A 22,633-nucleotide genomic window follows, 5' to 3' on the forward strand; every position below is an offset into this window, starting at 1 on the left:
TAATAATAAAAAACAGTAAGTGTATATTTTGATAGCCATGTTGAAGTTGAGTCAACAGCAGCATCAGAATCCAGTCCCTCCTCTGTGTTCCAGTACTGTGTAATGGATGCCTGGTATTTAGGATAATACTTCTATAATATGTAAAAATACCACAGAGCAAATTCTAGTATAATTTAAACTTTAACAAGATATTCAGACTTTACCTTTTAAGTTATTTTGTTTTGATACAAGAAATTCATGATATAGAAGTGGTGAGACTGTACTTTGGAGTTTTTATATAACCGAATAATGCTGTTAGAGTATTTTTCACTGAAAAAAACTTACTTCTTGACTTTCAGAGATGCACAAAGACTAGAAGAATTCTTCACCAAAAATCAACAGCTGAGAGAGCAACAGAAAGTTCTTCATGAAACCATTAAAGTTTTAGAAGATCGGTGAGTCTGGTACTTGGGACTTGAGTAAGAGGTGATTTAGCCTCTGAAAGCACTTAGAGTTATAGGCATGATCCATTGTGCCTGCCCCCGAGAACTTTTTGTTGATTATTGCTTCATATATACATTTATCTCTGTGTATATATGTATAACCTTTCCTTGTTTTATGGCTGCATCATTTCTCAAATTTTCCAGGAAGGCTAGACAGCTTTTCCCCCTCAAGTTCTTTTTGTGTGGTAAAATGTGTATAACATAAACTTTACTGTTTTAACTATTTTTTAAAAATACAACTTATTGAGATATAATTCACATATCATGCAATTTACCACTTTAAAATATGCAATCCAATGGTTTTTAGTGTGCTCAGAGTTTTGCAACAATCTTCATAATCAATTTTAAACTATTTTCGTCACCCAAGAAAGAAACTCCATGACCATTAGCAGTCATTCCCAGTTTCTCCCCCTTCCAGGCATTTATTTATCTACTTTCTGTCTCTATATATTTGCCTATTCTGTCTCTCTGTATATACCTATTCTGGACTTTTTCCCCGCCTTCTATCTAACTATAAATATATATCCTTTAGCTAACATCTCCCCCATCCTCCTGTCCCCCCAGCCACCCAAGCCTCTGGTACCCACCATTTTACTCTGTCCTTCTATGAGATCAGCTTTCTGAGATTTCATATATGAGTGAGATCGTGTGATATTTATCTTCCTGTGCATGGCTTATTTCACTTAACATCCTGCAGGTTCATCCATATCACAAATGACAGGATTTCATTCATTTTGTGACTGAATAGTATTTATTGTGTATATGTACCACATTTTCTTTATCCATTCATCTGTTGATGGACATCTAGATTGATTCCATGTCTTGGCTGTTGTGAATAGTGCTGCAGTAAATGTGGGAGTGCACATATCTCTTTGACATTCTGATTTCATTTCCTTTGTATATATGCCCAGTAGTGGGATTGCTGGATTGTATGTTTTTAATATTTTAAGGAACCTCCATACTTTTTTCTATAATGGCTGTACTAATTTACATTCCCACCAACAGTGTGCAAGTAAGTGTTGCCTTTTCTCTACGTCTTTGCCAACACTTGCTATCTTTTATCCTTTTGATAGTAGCCATTCTAACAGGTATCTGGTGAAAGCTCACTGTGGTTTTGATTTGTATTTCTCTGATGATTAGTAGTGTTGAACATTTTTTCATATACCTATTGGCCATTTGTATGTCTTTTGAGAAATGTCTATCCAGAGTAATTTACTTTAAATTTATAGACTCATAGAATCTTAAGATTAGAATGCATTTTGTAAGCTCATTTAATCCATTGGTCCCAGTACATGTATGACCATCAGAATTTTCTGAAGAGCTTTTTTTAAAAAAAAAAAACAAAAAACAGGCGTTTGTCTAGTTATGAACTATAGTTTAATGAATTTTGATGGGATTTAACAAACTGCAATTTAGAGTAAAAATATATCAGCTCTCCCTGCCACCAACACATGGCCCTAGGATTGAAGCATAGTTCTTTTTAAAATTAGACCAGTGATTCTCAATGCTCAGATTGCAACCTCCCTTGATAAAAATATTGTATAATGATATTTTTACTATCCTGAAGTCAAATTTACAAATAATACATAATTGTTGGGAACATGTCATAATTATAATATACAGAGAAATAAAAATGATTTATAATATGTATTTCAGAATTTAAATATGAGTTATGTCTATTCTAAAAGATGAATTGTTGAGATAGTTGTTCCTTTACATAAAATAATCATGAATATGACTGATACAATCATGTTCATTGATGATTCAAATAACTATGAACCGTGTTGTCATCAATGACATATTTCAAAATTGTAAAGATTCTTGGTAAATAGGAACAGTCCCAACAGAACTAATTTTTTAATCAAAAAACTAATTTTTTTAATCAAAGTTCATAGTTTCACTTGTAATAAAACATTTTATATATATGTGACCAGTAATCAGCAAGAAATAAGGAGAAATGAATGACACAAATATAAGGAGATATCTTTTAGTGCATGAAAAATGCTTTGTTTTTATTTTACAGGTTAAGAGCAGGATTATGTGATCGCTGTGCAGTTACTGAAGAACATATGCGGAAAAAACAGCAAGAGTTTGAAAATATCCGGCAGCAGAATCTTAAACTTATTACAGAGCTTAGTGAGTTTCCTTTTTTCATTTATTAAGTATTCAAAGCATAATATACTGTTTTTAAAACCTGTTAGTAAATTAGTTGTAATGAAATGGATTGTTTACATATACTTTTCCTTATTTAGGTGAAAGTTCAAATGTCCTTTTTTGCCTTTTTCTAGATTGAATCTCATGCTTATTTTAGGAAGAAATAGGGTACAAAAAATGTTGTACAAATACAGTCCACGTTGGCCTTAAAGTCTCACCAGTTCTAAGATAAGCAGATTTCCTTTGGATGTGTCCATATCTACTTCTTTGATTTTATCTTTGTTTCATGTAATTTAACTTCTTAGTAAAATTAAATACAAAGCTGGCAATTTAGTATTCTACACAGGTGTATACTCTTAGTTTTCATGACATACTATTGCAAGTATACTGTTTTTAGCTTATTCTCCTTAACCCATTCAGTATAGGGTTTTTCTACATTCTTAGCTGCCTTTTATTCATTTTTTCTTTTAACATCTCTCTGAACCTTCTTCTCTTTTAACTATTTATCTCTTTTAGTAACCATTACCTGGATTTCCCATAAGCAACTCACAGTCAACATATCCAAAATTAGTATCTTCTTTTCCAAACTAATTCTGTCTTCTGACTTTATTTTTTTCTGTTAATTATTAATATATTGCTATCCTCTGGTTACTCAAACAAGAATATATGAATATGTGTTCATTATTTTAAAGAGATAAGAAGACTATAATTTTATTTTGCTCCCAGAGGTAGCTACTGTTAACAGTGTAATATGTATCTTTCCAGGTACAGGTTGTCTGTCTGTCTCTGTCCCTCATTTTACCCCTCTTCTCTCTTCTCTTTTGAATTTTAATGGGATCATACCATACTTTGTGTTCTAACATGTATTATTTCACTTTAGACTATTCTTCAAAGTCTTCACATGTTAATGTATTTAGGTCTATAGATTCTATGGCGTGTATGTGTGAATATGTGCATCTGTTTATTTAGGAATGTAGAAATATTATCAATGTGTAGAAAACTGTTACATCTCAATAAATATATAATCACTGCTCAGTATCCGTGGGATATTGATTGCAGGACCCCCACAGGTACCAAAATCCTTGGATTCTCAAGTCCCTTATATAAAATGGTGCAGTGTTTGCACATAACCTACGCACATCCCCTTGTGTACTTTAAATCATCTCTAGATTACTTATATACTCAATACAATGCCTATACATCACTTCATTTGTATGGACTCAATGTAGTACTCAGCACACAGCAAACTCAAGTTTTGCTTTTTGGAATTTGGTGGAATTTTTTTTTCTTGAATGTTTTCCATCCACAGTTGGTTGAATCCACAGATGCGGAACCCATGGATATGGAGGGCCACTTGTAGTTGAGATCCACAATCATATTTTCATTAGTACCACTAAAAATAATCTCCAATAATGCCTATATATCTAATAATCAGGTTTCCAGCAACTTTAACTGTCTGAAAAATAGCCAAAAATTTCAAACAAGCAAAAACATTTGCCTAGGTGTTAAGATATAAGACAACATTCTTTATAATGGCTGCATTCTATTCTGTAGTATAGATGTTAGTTATTTAGCTATTCACACATTAATGGACTGCTCGATTTTTGGTTTGTTTGAATGTTTGTGAATTTTTGTTTCCTTACATTTTCTTCAGATTTGGGCAAAATGTATTAATATCCAATCTGATGGGTGAAGGATGATAGCTTTTTAAAATTAGCATTCTCTATTACTATTCAGGTCAAGTATCATTTTACATGATCTTCAGTTTGCATTTGTCATTGGATGAATGGCTATGTATTCTTTGCCCAGTTTTAAGTTGTCCTATTTGCTGTTGATATTTTTTAGTAATTAAGAGCTCTTTGTATGTTAGGAAGGGATTATCAAACCTTGGTATGTTAGGTATACCATGCGTATGTTTTCTGTTTTACTGTCTGTTGTCTGTTGACTTCTTTTGTAACTTTTCTTGACATATAAAAGTTTTATTATTTTGTTTAGAAAGGCTTTCTGTACCCCCAAGAATATAAAAATATTCTCTAGTTTTGTACTGTCTGTACATACATACTTTTAAATTTACACATTTAGTCCATCTAGAATTTTTAACATGGAACGTGAAGTAGAAGTTTATCATCTTTAGGGTATGCAGATATTCGTCCTCAAGCATATTGTGTCATGGTCACAAATAGCTGGTACTTTTTTCAGGCCTCATGTTTGCGTTCACACAAGAAGGAAGAAGAAGAAGCATAACTTGCTTTTAAATCTCAGTGGCCAGAAACTTCCCCATCCCCTATCATTGGAAGATAGCTAAGAATTTGAAGCCTTTTGTCAGACTACCCTTCTGACCTCTTGAATTAGCTTTATTTTAAAGTTGATTATCTAGGTAGAAATATCATCTGCAAATAATGACAATTTTATTCTTTTAATTATTTTTACAGTTTCTTTTAGTTGTTTTTCTTGACTTACTGAATTGGCTAAGGGCTTCAGTATATTGCAAAATGTAGCAGTTGATACATAAAGGACGACTATAATATTTCACTTTTAAGTGTGCCAGGGGCATCTGGTAGATATGTGAAATTAAGTTATGGATATTTTCCTTCTGTTCCTCTTTTGCTAAGTTTTGTTTAATTATGAATTTATCACATTTTCTTAGCATCTGTTGAGTGATCATAGGGCTTTTTTTCTTTTAATGTGTTCATATAGTGAGTTTTACTGATAGCTTTTCTAGGCTGAACTAGTATTTCATTTCTAGAACAGACAGGTTTGATATGTTAATGTGTTGTATACATTTATATTGTTATGTTATATTGTTAATTTTTTAATTATTCTGCTATCAAGGTTATATTAAGATCAGAAAATGAGCTGGGATGCTTTGCATCATTTTTATATTCCTATTATATATTTTACAGAACGTAGTAACCATCAGTTCTTGAAGATTTATTAAAATATATCTTTGAATCATCTAGGCTTACTGCTGTTTTTTAGGATTACATCTTTGGCTATCCTTTTAATTTCTTTGGTAGCTGTTCTATTCATTTTCCTGTTTTTTCTTGAGTCAAGTGTAGTTAATTTTATAAAAATTATCTATTTCATTTAGGTGTTAGAAATTTCTGGTATGAAGTTTATGATATTCTTATTTTTTAAAAATATGTGGATAGTTATGTTCTGTCTTATCTTCTAATGTGTGTTTGACCTTTTTATCCTTAATCAGACATGCCAAGAGTCACTCCCTGTTTCTAGGCATTTTTAATGAACAGAATTAGGCAATATAGATAGAAAAATAGGTAAAATACTTAATGAGTTTATGTTAAAAATTCAAATTCACAAAAATGAGCAACAGAAAAGTTATGGAAGTCAAATCCCAAACAAAGTTATAAGAATAGAGACACGAAAAGGGCTTCAGGTTTATGAATGTTTGGTGTTTCTGTCTAGTTGCTGTGTGTTTTTTACACAAGGATTTGGAGAGATTGAAAAATTGTTGTCACTGCTGATTCCCAGAATCTTTCTTTTTTTTTTGAACACAGATACATGGAGACGTGGAGAATCTCTCTCCTTTATATGCTCCGTTTTTCTTCCTGTCTTGGTTTTTCTTTTTTGGTTTTACTTTTTCCAGTTACTGAGTTCTGAGGGTATTTGTGTTGTTATTTCATTTTTATTTGATCTTTTACTTACTATAGGGATTAAAACCCTGTATTGCTGGGTTTTTTGTCAATCTTGAAAATTTGCCATGCATTTTAAAGATAATATTTTAACCCTTTTTTGAATACAAGAACTTTAAAGCACTTAACTCCGATCATCCTCTTCTCTACTGTTTTTGCCCAGGATCTCATTGCTGTATATTTTTTAGCCCTACAAGTTATATACTTTTTTTAAAAAATTACCTTTATCCAAATAACTTTAAAAGACTGAACTACATATTCTTCAGTTTCATTTGCTTATCATTCCTTTTGCATCTCACTTTGCTTCTGGAATTGTTGCCCTTTCTGAGATTAGAAGTTCCTGTAGAGAGTATTTGTTGGTTCTAAACTCTGTTTTTATCCGAAAATGTTTTTATTTTACCTTTATTCTTGTAAGGTTATTTTGCTAGGTAAAAATTCTTTTTCTCTGGGGCAGTTACTATTAAGATATTTTCCTTATTTTGATGTTCTATAGTTTTGTACAATTTCAACTAGTTTTTTAAAAAATTCTGCTTAATATATGTTCTGTAATCTGTAGAATCATGTCTTTAGTCGTATCTGGAAAATTGTTAGCTACTAGCTCTTCAAATATCATGTCCTCTTCATTCTCTCTCTTCTGGAATTCTGGTAAAATTTCATCATTCTGTCCTTTGTATCTCTTAACATTTCTTTCCTGTTTTTTCATCTCCTTTTTTCTCTGCTGCATTCTGGGTAATTTCTTTGGATCTCGTGTTCCGTATATACTATAATAATTCCTTCTTCATTAGTTTCTGTTATGCTGAGTTATTTCTATAAACAAATATTTTATTTCTAAAAATTTTATTTCTTTTTCAAGTCTACTTAGTCTGTTCTTCTCTAAGGAAATTTTTTTAAACTACATGAAGAAAGGTAGGGAGAATAGTAAAAACTCCCATATACACATCATATAGGTTTAACAGTTGCTTTATAGTCAGACTGTTGAAGTATCTAATCCACTTTATCACCTTCAAGTGTTTGTTTAGCCAAGGAGCTTTACTCTGTTACTTCTTAGAGTATTTCCTTTTCTTTTTTTTCTTTGTTTAAAGAGATGGGATATCAGTACGTTGTCCAGGCTGATCTCAAATTCCTGGCCTCAAGTGATCCACCTCGGCCTCCCAAAATGCTAGGACTACAGGCATGAGCCACGATGCCTGGCCTTATTTCCTCCTTTCTGATCTCTCTTTATTCTTCGGGAACTCATATTAGGCAGATGTTATTTCCTACCTTTTCTTTTATTTATAAATTAATTCTTTTGTGCTGAATTCTGGGAGGATCGCTTAAGAGGAATTCTGTCTTTAGTCATATTTATTCTGCTCTCATCTCATTTGTTAAGTTTTCAATTTTTATGATCTTTGTTTCTTTTTCATGGCAGTCTGTTGTTTCTTAATGGATCCATCAGCCTTCGAAATCTTTCTAATATTGGTTATACTTAATAAAAGATACCTTTCCTATATTAAAACTACTTATCCAGAAGTGATGTCTTCTTTAACTAGTTTTACTTTTTCTTAATTTTTAAATATTATTTTTTCATTAGCCGGGCATGGCGGTGCGCACCTGTAGTCCTAGCTACTTTGGAGACTGAGACAGGAGGCTTGCTTAAGCCCAGGAATTTGAGGTTGCAGTGAGCTACGATGATGCCACTGCACTCTAGCCTGGGCAACATAGTGAGACCTTGTTTCAAAATAAATAAATGGATGAAAGAATGTTATTAGTTTTTTTTCAAGTGTTTGCTAACTCTTGTTTGTCTATAATTGTAGATATCTCTTAAGTTAGTTGGTTTTGTTAAATGCAGTCTTACTTCCTTAGCCTAAGAGAGAATCCCTGCTTCGCTAATAGTAAATGCAAGTTCTGATTTAGGGGAGCCCTATTTCAGTGGTTGAAAGTGGGAGGAGAGGACACCTGGCTGGAGAGCTTTTCTGTAGGATATATGGATAGTTTGTCTTCTGAGTACAAGGTTGCCTTCTCTAGTGTTTACCATAAGCTATTTTGGAGCACTGCTCTGATTTCCTTATCTCAGTATTTATTAATGGACTGTCCTATGTCAAAACTTCTAGAAATCTTTCCTCATGACTTCAGTCTAAGGGCAACTATTAGTGACCCTTTATTTCCCTCTTCAGCAATTTCTGAGCCTTGCTGCCTCTAATATTAGAATTGATAGGAGGTTCTGCTGGGAAAACTCACTTTTTTTTAAGGCCCTTTTTTGTTGGATTTTACCATCAGTCTGAGACTATTTTTTTTTTTTTATTTTTGAGACAGAGTCTCGCTTTGTTGCCCAGGCTAGAGTGAGTGCCGTGGCATCATCCTAGCTCACAGCAACCTCACACTCCTGGGCTCAAGCGATCCTTCTGCCTCAGCCTCCCGAGTAGCTGGGACTACAGGCATGCGCCACCATGCCCGGCTAATTTTTTCTATATATTTTTAGTTGTCCAGATCATTTCTTTCTATTTTTAGTAGAGACGGGGTCTCTTGCTCAGGCTGGTTTCAAATTCCTGAGCTCAAACAATCCGCCCGCCTCGGCCTCCCAGAGAGCTAGGATTACAGGCGTGAGCCACCACACCCGGCCTGAGACTATTTTTAATAATTCAGAAAGTTTTTGTAGTTCTGATCTGCTAGTGACACCCTTTCTGGCTTTTTGATAGACTTATTTTTAGAGTTGTTTTGTCATTTCCCTTTGGATATGGAGAGGGAGAGTCAAGTAAACCATCTTAAACAGAAATCTAAGGTCTTCGTTGACTCCTGTCACTGCGACAAAGGATGAGTTGCCAAATACCACTGATTCTGCCTTTAAAATAGTTCTGCTACCTCTCCTTACTTCCTATTTCTGCTCCTCCACGTAGGCCCAGGTACCTACTTCTTTTAATGACTACTGATTTGTCATCTTGCCAATACTTTCTTCTCACTTTGGTATGTGCTATACATACTAACAATTCAGTCTTCCTATCATTCATCTTTGAAAAAAATGATAACTGATAATATCTAAAATAAAGTTCCAGTTTCTTAGCCTGGTTTTGGAAGCTTTCCACCATTTGTTACACTCAAGTTTTCTTTCTTTTTTCCACTAATTCTCAGCATAGAATAACCTCATGTCCAGTTTAGCGCCCTTTCTTTGATGAATCCCTTCATGATCTTTCCAAGAGCCCAAAGTAATATTTTTCTCCCTGGAAGTTCTTAGTACATTATTTGTACTTCTCTAAGGCCCCCCTCTTGTCACTTTCAATTGTATAAAACAGGTTTATGTAGTATTTTGTCTCCCTTATTAGGCTATACTTTTCTTTAGGTCATTGTTTATATCTTATTTTTTTTTAGATCCTCTACAGAAGGTAGTTTAATAACCTCACATATTGTAGATAGTCCAAAAAATTTACTCAGTGTAAGAAAATATGTTTACATTTACAAACCACTAAATTATTAACAAAGTTTAGATTAACCTTCTTTCGTAGGGGTCGATTATATTTACCGTGACTTGATTTCTTGGATTTTCTCCTCCTAGTAAAACACATGCTTAACCAATGCCATCACACTAAGCATTGCTAAGAGTTTTGTGCTGGTTCTAATGGAAGTTATATCCCAAAATTGGGTTTCTACTTTATAAATTAAACAAATATAGATAGAAAATGTTGATGAACATAGATTCAAACAGATACTACTTCAGTGGATATATTTAAGTTACTGATACCCTAATCATGAAACATTGAGTATGAATAGAAGAAAATTTGACTTAATAAATGTGCTTATGTTATAAAATTATACTGGTATTTAGTGTTACTTTATTTTTATGATCAAATTTATTTCAAGATAGATCACTCTTGCTAAAATGGTATTTGAAATTAGTAGAACTGAGTGCTATTAATTAGATAGAATGCTTTCTTGTCCTCAGTATGAATAGTTATACTATACTCCCTGAGTTACTCTCTTGTTTTTGCCCACAAGCATTACATAAAATTATCTGTTAATCAGTTACATGGAACTAGCACAATATGAGATGTAGTAATCACTACCTAGTAACAAATTAGTTTTGCACAGGAGCATTAACCCTGAATAACATTATGGCTTAGAATTAGAAATCCTAATTTCTTCGTACATGTTAGTTAACGTATCTTATTTGAAAAGCCTGATATAGATGTTGATATAACTATATTAAGTGCCTTTTTCACATTGTTTTTCAGTGAATGAAAAGAATACTCTACAGGAAGAAAATAAAAAGCTTTCTGAACAACTGCAGCAGAAAATTGAGTAAGTATTTTTTCTAAATTGGAACAGAAAAGAGAGTATTTTCCCCCAGCTTTTCTTTCTTTATTTTACTTAGCTATACAAAATATAAAGCTATCTTAAGAATTACACATTTCATTTTAAAGATTACAAAGTTTTCTGTAATAAAAAATACAAAGAAAATCACTATATTTTTGTTTCTTTTTTGGGAGTACATATAAAGAGTATGTATTCATCTCTTAGGTTAGTATATTAGTATATAAAATATCAACATTGTATTTAAGGCATTTTAATTTTTATGATGATTTATTATAAATAATAGAGAAATTATTTAAATACATTTAAATAAATATTTGAGTTTTGTTACCTCCCTTCCAGCCCTGTTTCAAAAGCTTCATAAAAGCAAACTGATTAAGTATTTCCTCTTATATAGTACTCAGGCCTGTAGAACTTCTTCCTTCCTCTCTTCCTCTCCCCTCTCCCCCCATTTATTTTAAAGAATAAAGAGAGTAACTTTTATTTTGTGTGCCATTTCCTCTTATGTATGTTTTATGGTTATTATTTCTAATCTCACTGTGAGTCTACAAAGTAGTTGTATTATCCTTGCTTTACAGATAGGGAAACCAGAGCTCACAAAGTCAAATAACTTACCTGTGGTCTCACAGTTAGTAAGTAATAAGACCATCACTCAGATTCATATCTTTTGATTTAAAAGCCTCTGTTTGTTCTTTGCATTATGCAGCACTGTCTGACAAAAGGGATATTTTCCTGGATGTGGTCTGACAAATGCAGAGGAGAGATTTGGCTAGCTCTTAGTTCCCGTTTATATAAAACTTATGTAATTTTTTTTAAAACTTAGGATTCAGGATAGTCCTAATGGTGTTATAGGGTTCTTAAATAGTCTGTTGCATTTGAGTAGACATCTACAAAACCTTTGGTAAACTATGTAGACATAACATATTATTTTGGCTTAGAATAGTTGTGTATGTGTAAACACATATCACATGTGAAATTAACATGCTTATCTGTCTACTTTTAGGATAATGGATGTCCAGTAGAATTCTGATATTCCTCTCATGTGATCAGTCTACTGAATACTGATTGCCAAAAGGAATTTTGGAGAGGGATAATAGATGAGGAAAGGAGGTTATGGGATCAGACTGAGATTATAAAACGTGTTAATGAAAATGTCAACACTTTCTAATTTTACTCATGCTCTATAATGAAAAGAGGCTAGGATGCAGATCCACTTTCTTTCATATATGATTCCAAAACCTAAAAGGTTTTATCTGAGATGTTATTCACAACCTAACCTTACCACAACTGACAGAATGCTATTTATTTATAGTCTTTATTTATTCCACTTCATGTGAGCATCCATATGTTTTGCTGTGAAAATGTCAGTGTGTTTGATTACAGGATGATGTCTCAGACACCACTGGATGTGTAGCATAATTATCTGTATACGCTCTGTATTACCTTTCATTTAAGAAAAAACCTGAATTCTGAATCCCATCTAGTTCCAAGGATTTTAGATAAGTGATATGGACCTACATTAATTTGTTATGTGAAGTGGTTTAGCACATGTAGCTTATGGCATTTTGAACACATCAGCCTTGATATTTATGAATAACAAAAATAAGATATCGACTATATAGAGGTTAATACAGAATTAGATAGGTGATTGCCTCAAAAACCAAGGTGTTTAAAGTATGTTGAAACCAGATTATGTCATTTGCTTGGTAGAAATATGAATTCTAATTAGTTTAAAATTTATTTTTAGTGTTCTCAAATACACACACTTTTCCTATTAAAGCTCATTGATATTTTAGAAAAGAAGTAAAGGCTAAAAGTTTGAGATTATAATAAAAATCATATAGATGAGCTCAGGGCATGTATGTTTCATTTAGGACATGCTCAGTCAGAACAGTAAGGAAGTAATCTATTGTGTCTTTCAGTTCTCTTCTGAAATTTAAGACAGTTGATGCTCATGAACCAACTTCTTTTATAGCTTGCTCTCCTCAAACAAATTTTCTTTTGCTTGCATTTTAAAAAAAATAGCAAGTAACATCTTATAAAGGCAACCTAGCTTCCTCTGACTACCTAAGTCACTGTTAAGGTTATGCTGTGCTATTAGTGCCTGAAATTCCTCTAAACTTTAGAAAAAATATTATTTGACTTATATTACTGCTTATTAAATATGGTGATTCTCATTTCTCCTGAGCTAGTTTTGGTGTTACTGATACCTTATACGGTAGGACAGGTATTAGTGACACTGAACTTATTCAGTAAAAATTTACCATTATAAGTTTTATTTATATATAATATTTTTGTGTACATATATTATGTGTGTATATATATACATATATATATATATATATATATGTATATATATCTCAACTCTGCCAATCACAGAAAGCAAATAATTAAATAAGCTAGGTATTGATTCTCTTTCTTTGTTTTGGTAAATAGATGTGATGGGTCAGTGAAAGTCAAGGGAGTCTATACACTTCAGATTTCTAAAGACTGTAGAATTCATTTCATTCAACCCTCTCTTCTAAATTGAATTCCTTGTGTAACTTCTTTAACAAATAGCCATTGTCTGAACACCTCTAGTGTAAGTTCACTATTTTCCAAGCCTATTTAATTTTTGAGATGAAATTATTACAAAGTTTTAAGTTTGTATGAAAATCACCCTGCTTACAAGTTATATTTGTTGATTGAGATTTTGCCTTCTGGCACCTTCTGGAACACATCTACCCTCTGTTCTCCTTATCTGCACTTTTGGTACATGGGGACAGCTGACAGGGCCCTCTCAAGTCTTGTTTTCTCTGGAATGAATATCTTCTGCTCATTAACTTTTCCTCATGTGGCATTACTTCAAGACTCTTCAAAGGGCCATTTTTCTTTAGTGTTTCAGTTTGTCAATATCTTAATTAAGAACTGAGTATTATAGGCATAGCCTGACCAACAGAGCAATTCTGCCACCTCCCCTTTTCTGTGTCTTTTTATCTATGTTAATATGGCCTAAACATACATATATTACTGGTGGTTCCTTATGAGGTTTTCAGTTAACTGGAACCTTAAAGTCAATGTCTTCTGTATCATCTAGTTGTAGATTTGTTGTTTCAGATATAAATATAGGACCTCAGAGTCACAGTTTCATAGTAGATTTTCGAAGAAACCTTGTGTCTTTTAGCCTACTCCTTCATTTTAAGGTAATGGCACTAATGATTAAATACAGTCATGCTCCCCATGTTTCAGCCAACAACGAACCACATATATGAAGGTGAGTCCCATAAGATTATAATACAGTATTTTTACTGTACCTTTTCTATGTCTAGATATGTTTAGATACACAAATAGTAAATACTTTACCATTGTGTTACAATTGCCTATAGTATTCAGCCCAGTAACATGCTACAGCATGTTTGTATCCTGGGAGCAATAGGCTATACCATCTAGGTTTATGTAAGTATACTGTATTGTTCGCACGACACAATTGCCTAATGACACATTTCTCAGAATGTATTTCCATCGTTAAGCAACGCATGACTACTTACTCATTTTTTGGGCACTGGGTTACATCTTTGCATTTATTTTTTCTTTTCCACAACTTTCCTACAAAAAGTAAGTACAGTGCCATACCCATTTTATAGATGAGGAAACTGAAGTTCAGAAAGGTAAATAATGTGACTAGTTATTGTCAGACCCAGGATCTGAATCCAGATCTAACTCATTTCAGAGTTTGTATACTCTTTATATAATCTTGTGCTAAACAGCCTTAGAAGGTTACCTACATGGATGTCACTCTGTAGATGGCAGAGCCTGGGTTCTGCCATTTGACTCAGTTCATTAAAGCTTATACCTAGCATTTCTTCCTGTTCTGTTTTATTTTATTAGATTTGGCCCATTATTCTAGCCTCGAAAAAGGGGAGGTTTTTTTATATGCTTTATATATTTTTTTTTACCCTGCTATGTATTAGATTAGCTTTTATTCTCAGCTTATGTCTTACACAAATTTGATACATATTCCATTAGTGCCTGGCATCAAGATCATTAATAAAATGTTGAACAAAACCTACCTAAGGATAGAGCCCCAAGGCATACCACTGCAGGTTTCCTTCATTAATAATAATTTATGTCAGGAGTCTGCCTTTATTGATACCAAATTTGTATTTCTTCTTTTTGTTTATGAGAAGATATCAAGAGAATCATTGTCAGGTTCCTTTCTGAGAGCCAAATGTACTATAAAGCATTCCTCAGAACAACTGGTGTAATAGCCCTACTTTTAAAAATTAGTCTTATTTGAATTATTCATTTAGTAAACTTATACTGATTCTAAGGGATCAAGGGTATCAGACTCACTAGTTTGTACTTTAGGGAATCCTCTTCCCTTTTTTGAAAATCAGAACATTTAGATGAACTTGATGGTTATAACATTGCTTTATTAAATTTATTGTCACTAGAAACAGAAGTTCTTCAGACTAGAGAGGGAAAAAGCTGGATATTAAAAACTTTTTTGCAGACTCCTTATGAAGGGAAACCCTGGACTCTTATAGGTCTTTGGCCGGGGTGGGGGGGGACAACTAAAACGGTTTTGACAAGAATTTAAGGGGGGAAGGCACAAATAACTTAAAAAATTTACTCTCAGGCCCTCAGAAGGAAAAGTGAAAGGAGGAGGATAATAAGTGTGCATAATTCATTTAACCAAAAGCTGTGGAATGAGCTCTTAACTTTTCTCAGAAAATTCAGAGTGAGACATAGTGTTTTAGAGAATAAACTTGGTTAACACATGGAAGTTGTTTTGTTTTGTTTTCCCTTTTATAACAAAGGAGGACAAAGCCAAAGCCAGCACTCGTTTGCTTAGTTTGGGTACCTTTAAGCTAGTTTTGTGGGGGTTTTTTGTTTTTTTTTTTCCATTTCTGATTCCATCTACTTCTGCATTGACTCTTCCAGGAAATCAATTTCTTCTCATGACTCATTCACGTTTTAGATAGAATTTTTACGACTAATAGGCAAGCAGGCTGTGACGTGATTAGTTAAAGCTAACTTACATAGATTTCACACTCCATTAATTTATAAGGTTTATTCATGTGACTTTAGCTTACTCCATTTTTCCAGAATAAGAATGGAATTACAGGAAGAGATTAAATATTACATATTAGATCTATTGCACAGAATAGTGACTAATAATAATCATTGTATATTTCAAAATTACTAAAAGTAGATTTTAAATGTTCTTACCACCAAAAAAGGAAAAGTATTTGAAGTGATGGATTTGTTAATTAGCTTGATTTAATCATTCCACAATATGTGTGTGTGTGTGTGTGTGTATCAAAATATCATGTATCTCCATAAATATACAATTATTTTTTTTTCAGTTAAAAATAACACTTAAAAATAGGTATTAGCTCTAAAGATTGTTCCTTTGTGTAAAATGTAAGATTATAGCCCACATGTAATATTGATAATATCCAGGAAATTAAAGTGTAAGTCTTTGTTAGGAAAAATCAACCTCTGTCTTTTAATTAATGTTTTTTAAAAATCTCTGTTGGTCATAGTTTATAAAATTCTCATTATGTAAAATTTTTGTTTGGAAATAGTAATGGCAGATTGATATAATAGTACAGCCTGGATTGGTCATATAAAGCCTAAGCACCTGAAAAACTGGTAAGAATTGGTTGGCAAATGAGGTCAGTAACGGTTTGACATGGCAAAGTCAATTAACATTATTTTACTTAATAACCACAATTCAATTCAAACCCAATCTTTAGGTGCCATTGGTCCTGAATTGAGTTGGGCAAGAACATATGCCTAGATCCACACAAATTTATTTCTCTAGTAGAATCTGGGAATGTCTCATATTCATTCACAGATACTTATGCAGAATCTACTGTGTGCCTACTATTGTAGGCACTTGTGATTCATCAGTGAACCAAAGATCCTACCCTCTTAGAGCTTACCTTCCAACAGGTGAGCAATAGACATAAATAAATTGCATACTATGTTAGAAACCAGTAAATGCTATGGATAAAGTTAATAGTGCAGAATAACAGGAAACAGAAGTACTAGATTGTGGGAAGGGGGTTGCAATTTTAAACAATAAAATTCCAGCGAAGACTTGAAGGAGATGATGTAATTAATCCTGTGGAGATTTGAGGATGAACATTCCTAAGCAGATGAATGTTCTAGAGCAAAGAACCTAAGGTATGAGTATGCTTGGTGTGTTTGATTAACCTCAAAGAAGAGTGGCTGGAGTAGAGTATAATAGGAAAAGAGAGGTAATGAGAGAGGGGGACAATCAGATCACATAGGATCTTTGTGGATCATTCAAAGGACTTCGGCTTGTGTTTTTGGTGAAATAGGCAGATATGGTAGGATTTTAGTCAGATTTAATTGATATGCCTTAAGTCTTAATAGGATTGTTGTGACTGCTGTTGAGAGCAGACTGTAAAGGGTCCTGGATAGAAGCAGTGACAGAAACTCAAATTTTGAAGACTAAGGATAACACATCCAGTGGTTAATGATAAGTGCCCCTAGAGTCTGACCAAAATCCTGATTTTGTTACTTACTATTTTGGTAAGTGACTAAGCTTCTACATTTTCATTTCCTGAATAGGAAAATGAAAGTAATAATACCTCAGAGAGTTGTAACTAAACTGATACATGGAGCACTTTAAATAGTGTCTGGCAAACACACAACAGATGTTAGTAATTATCATCCTATATTTGTTGTTTGCTGAGTCATGCTGATTCTACTACCACAATGTTTTAACACTGGTCCTTTCCTTCCTGTATGTACTTACATTAATAAAATTCTAGTTGGAACCACAGAAGCTCTTGCCTGGGCCATTATATCCGCTGTCTAGTTGATTTCCTTTCCTCTTTTCCTTCTGTCCCAGTCACTCTTGCACACTGCTGTTAGATTGTCTCATTACATCTGTGCTCTAAAACCTTAATTCCTTTCCTCTTGATTTCTAAATTATGTGCGCATTTACTCAAGGCTATCGTTCACGTAGTTCTAGCTTGTCCTCCAACACAAGTACACAGAACCATATACCTTTACTCAAGTTATGTGGATCCTCTGCTGATCTTCTCTGCCATTTGAAATACTTTTGATTTCACTTCCAGTGCCACCAACTACACTTTCTACTTCACTTTTCATAGTATTATTCCCCACTTGGTACTACAGTCATTTTCGTACCTCTCTAATCTTTAGATTTGGAATGTTAGGTGCAAAGTACTCTTACAACTTCATACTTGTGTGCTGCTGTAGCTCCATACCATATAGTATATATTTTAATAAATATTTGTTGAACTGATTTTCTTTCGATTGTCATTTTCCTCTAGGAATGATCAACAGCATCAAGTAACTGAGCTTGAATGTGAGGAAAATGTTATTCCAGATTCACCGATAACAGCCTTCTCATTTTCTGGCATTAACCGGCTACGAAGAAAGGAAAACCTCCATGTCCGATACATAGAACAAACACATACTAAATTGGAGCGTTCTGCGTGTACAAATGGTAAGAGTTGGAGTTGTATTTTAGATATCTGGTTTTGTAAAACAGTATTCATCTATTAGTTTTTAGGTTATTCATTCTAATAGAAAGAAGATAGTCACTGTTTAGGTAACGCATGGTACAACTGTAAGTTTAACTTCCATTAGTAAATTGCCTGAGAATGCATTATCTGCCTGTGCTATGTATAGATATGTGTTGCTCATATGACTATGTAAATAAGTAAACACTGTATTTTATAAATATAATAAATAGTTTCTTTTTATTTTAAAAATATTCTTATATGTACACAAGTATATCTCAGTGGGATAGAAGGAAAGAGGAAAGGAACTTAACATTACTTTCCACCTCCTATGTGCCAGGTATTATGCTGAGTGATTTGTGTACATTATTGCTATATTTTAATTCTCATAACAGGCCTGTAAGATAGCTATCATCTCCTTTGTTTTATAGATGAGGAAAGATATGTTTAGAAAGGTTAAATAACTTAAAGTCAACTGTCAGTTAGGTAGACAAGTAAAAATTCAAATATAGGTCTTTCTGGCTCTAAACTTTTGTACTTTCCAGCGCTTGCCCACAGATACTCACACCGTTGGAGCTGTCTTTAACTGGCTGTTTTTATTTGTTATAATTTGTAGGAGTTGGTGGTAATCAAAAATGGCTTTATAATATGTCTACTTTTTGGCTTATCAGTGGCATGTTTCTAATTCCAGCCCAGTTTACTATTTCTTCTAAATGCTTTGAAACTGCCTTTTCATATAGTCCTGAAATTGACATGATAACAGAGATTATTCCTTTTAATATTAATCTAAAGTAAATGGTAAAGACTTTAATTTTTAACCTAAACTATTTGTAACAAGGAAAGCATTTGGGGGAGGGGGTATACATAATTGTAGAAATATTTATACAATGCAAATAAATTGTTGACAGTAGGTATATCTTTAAAAGAATAAGCAGATCCTGTTTGATATTGGAACACTGGCAGTTTTTCCCCATTTTTTGTGAGTTTGCATCACCATCTAGTGGAAAACAAAAGAACTGTTAAAAATCTTACACGTAATTAGGAGCTAAATTAAAACGTAAGATCATAGATATAGAATGAATATTCATTGGCCTTTTAGTCTGCTGTTAAACAGGACATGAATCATTACAGATAATCATCTACATAGTTTAGATCATGTTAAATCCATGTATAGGTCCAGAAAAACCACAGCAATTTTCTGTATAAGGAAAGTCTTCTTTTATATACAATAAAAATACTCCTGGCTTATTTCTTTGTATGAGAGCATCATTTAACTATTTAGAAACTTAATTTGTTTTAATCTTGTTCTGATCGTATTTTACTTGGAATCTGAAATTTGGTTTTAAGATATAACTTTGGAACCATGTAAATTATTTTAAAATTTTAAATGATTTAATGACTAATATGCCCTGTTCTCTAAGCAAGCACCCTTGCTTGTTTACTATAAAATAGTGACTTTTAAATATTATTTTCAAGTTATAAATAGTAAAGCTCTAGTTCCCTTTACTTTGTCCTTATTTTGATTTTCTTTGAATTAAATCCTTAAATACTAGAATGATTTCTGATAAAACATGTTTCAGGGTTTTCTTCCCCAAAATAAAAACTCTAAAACAAAGATTGTAGACCTATATCATTCATTATACATTTTAAATTAACCTGCTGATTTATAACAAATACACAAGGAAAAGAAACATTAAAATGTTGCTACTCTAGACGACTTAGGTCAGAAGAAGCTTATCTGTTTTAGTCCTCTCTATCCCATTGTTCTAACTTGCAGCTTTGTTTCTTAGTGAAACTAAAGAAACCATTTCTTAGAGTATGAAAATTATGTCAATAAAATAGTGCTTGTAATGCATTTAAAGATAGATAATAATAAATAATAACACTTTGATAGTATTTTTCGTCATCATTGTTTATTATGTAATCTCTCTTCTTTTTTTTCCTTAGAATTGAGAAAAGTTTCCAAGGCTTCAACTCATCCACAGCATAATCCTAATGAAAATGAAATTCTAGTGGCTGACACTTGTGATCAAAATCAGTCTTCAATGGCTAGTAAGCAAGATATTGAGATTACTTTATAAGTTTAAAATTTGTAGTTATTGGTGGGCAAGAGTGACCAGCAGTCTGAATTAGATAGTATTTTTAAGATATTTTCAATATAATATTGTTTACATTACTAGTTGTTTAGAAGTCTTTTTCATATTGGAAAGTAATGTTATCCTGTTATTAATTCATATTAATATACCTATCCATGTTAATATGAATTGCTTATAATTTTAAGTAAAGAAGACTTTACTGTGATTTATTCATTCAACAAGTATTTAAGTGTCTGTCATATACCAGGCACTGAACAAAACAGCCTTGGTGTCGTGGAGCTTACATACCTACTTGGCGGAGAAAGAAAATAAATATATGTCAGGTAGGAGCAAGTACTATAAAGAAAAGTGAAGCAGGGTAAGAAGGGATATTAGAAACTCTCACTCATAAAATGACACTTGAACAGAGACTGAGGGGAGAAGTGAGTCACATGGATGTCTGGGAGAAGGGCATCTCAGGCAGAGACATCAGCAAGCACAAAGGTCTTGCAGTGACAGTGCCATGTGGTTTGTTTGAGGAGCATTAAGGAACTCTGTGTGGCTGGAGCAGGGTAAGGGGAAGGGAGATTGGTTTGGGCAAGAGGAAGAGTATAGAGTTGCCATCGACTAAGACGGAAGAGACAGGGAACAGCAGGTTTGCAGTTGGTACAGGTAGGGTTAGAAATCAGAAGGTTGGTTTTCAGAATATTTTGTTTGAAATGCAGAATAGACATTCAGGTGAATATTTTGGATGGGTGAGTAGATGTGAGGTAGAGTTTAAGAGATGTTTAGAATGGGGATACATATGAGAATTGTCAACTTGTAAATGGTATCTAAAACCATGAGACTGGATGAGATTACCAAGTAGGTGAGTATAGATGGGGAAGAGAAGTTCAAGTACTAAGCTCTGGGGAACTACGTTATGTAAAGCAGTGATTCTCAACTTTTTTTTCGTTATCACTCCACCCGCAGCCTTTGTAGACAGTTTTTTCCCCTATTCACTTCCCCCATGGAATTTTAATATTATAGATATGCTGTATAACTGTATGCATTGTGTATATATATGTATGTGTATATATGCTTTATACATAAATAGAGTAAGTTTCTTTTGCCCCTTGAGAACCATTTTTCTTCACCCACTTGGAGGCAATGTTATAGCTGTTGAGATGGTGATTTAGAGGTTGCAGAAAGGAGGAGGAACCAACAAAGCTGCCAGTGAGATGGGAAGACTAAAAGTGATGTCCTTTAAGCCAAGTGGAGAGATGAAGACTTCATAGAATTGATCTCTGGATTTGGATGCATGGAGATCAATGAGTATTAAGCTAGTAACATGATAAAAATTGTGAAGATGTAACAGTGATCATTTGAGACTATATCATGCTCAAGGGAAACTAGGGACAAGAAAAGTGGAAAGAGCACATATAAACAAGTCCTCCACGGCATTTTATGGTAAAGGGGAGGAGAAAACAGGACAGTGGCTGGAGAGGAGTATGAGTCAAGGGAGAGTTTTTCAAGGTGGGACATGACAGCATGGTCAGCATATATTTATGCTGGTGAGATGATCAAGTAAAGGGAGGAAATTAGTAATTATTGAGAAAGGGAACAATTGCTAGATCCTTGAAAAGGTCAGAGGAGATGGGATCCAGAGCCCAATTGGAAGAGTTGGCCAGGATTAATCACTTACACATTTTATATTAGTGCAAAACTTATATTCTGAAAGCTACAAATAATTTTATGTTAGCACGTGTGGATGTTTGTATGTGCATGAGTGCATGTGCATGTGTGTAGACAGACTCTGTGTCTAGCAAAGTGCGCTGGGGATATAATACTAAATGTGGCAGGTCCTTGCTTCTCAGCACTGCGGAGCCACATCTCTTCTGCTACTGCCAGGACTTTACTCCATCAGTTGTCCTCTTTTCCTATACAGTATCTCCAGCTTCTCTGCTGTTTTTTTCTTATACACATACATGTTTATCCTCTATCTTTTAAAAATAACAACCTCTTTTAATTGTCTCCACCTTTAGCTACAGCTTCTCTTCAAAGTTGAAAAAGTGGTCTGTACTCAGTATCTCCACTTTCTTAATTCTCATCACTCCCAAACCACTAGAGTATGGATTCCACTCCCCAGCTCCTACCCAGCCCCTCATGAGAGAAAGGGGAGGAGAGGGACAGGGAGGGTAGAGAAAGAAAACAATCACACACTCTCTCTGTTACGCATTACACTAGAACTGTTTCTGACAAAAGCTATGAATGTTGCTATTCCTCAGTATATATGGTCCTGGACCTGTTCTTATCACACTTTCCATCTCTTACTGGAGGAATCTCACCTAGAGTGTATATTCTGCTACAACTCATATGTTAATAAATCCCAAATCTGTATCTCTGTTCAAGACTTGCCTCCTGGATTCCAAACGAGTGTATCTGCCTGCTGTTGAACATCTCTACCTGGCTATCCTTCAACTTCAGTATGTCCAAAATTG

General features: G+C 33.6%; 1 protein-coding gene across 1 annotated transcript in view; it reads left to right on the forward strand.

Annotated features, from left to right (window-relative positions):
- Positions 1-22,633, forward strand: part of RBBP8 (retinoblastoma binding protein 8) — an 82,027-nt gene that overhangs the window by 27,106 nt on the left and 32,288 nt on the right. Inside the window, exons 4-8 of the mRNA XM_012652136.1 lie at positions 339-434; positions 2,506-2,618; positions 10,492-10,558; positions 17,887-18,062; positions 20,026-20,130. Coding sequence (XP_012507590.1) covers positions 339-434; positions 2,506-2,618; positions 10,492-10,558; positions 17,887-18,062; positions 20,026-20,130 — 557 coding nt within the window. The remainder of the gene's footprint in view (positions 1-338; positions 435-2,505; positions 2,619-10,491; positions 10,559-17,886; positions 18,063-20,025; positions 20,131-22,633) is intronic.

The sequence above is a fragment of the Propithecus coquereli genome, unplaced genomic scaffold (genome assembly GCF_000956105.1).
Source record: "Propithecus coquereli isolate 6110/MARCELLA unplaced genomic scaffold, Pcoq_1.0 Scaffold38, whole genome shotgun sequence".
Taxonomy (NCBI): Eukaryota; Metazoa; Chordata; class Mammalia; order Primates; family Indriidae; genus Propithecus; species Propithecus coquereli.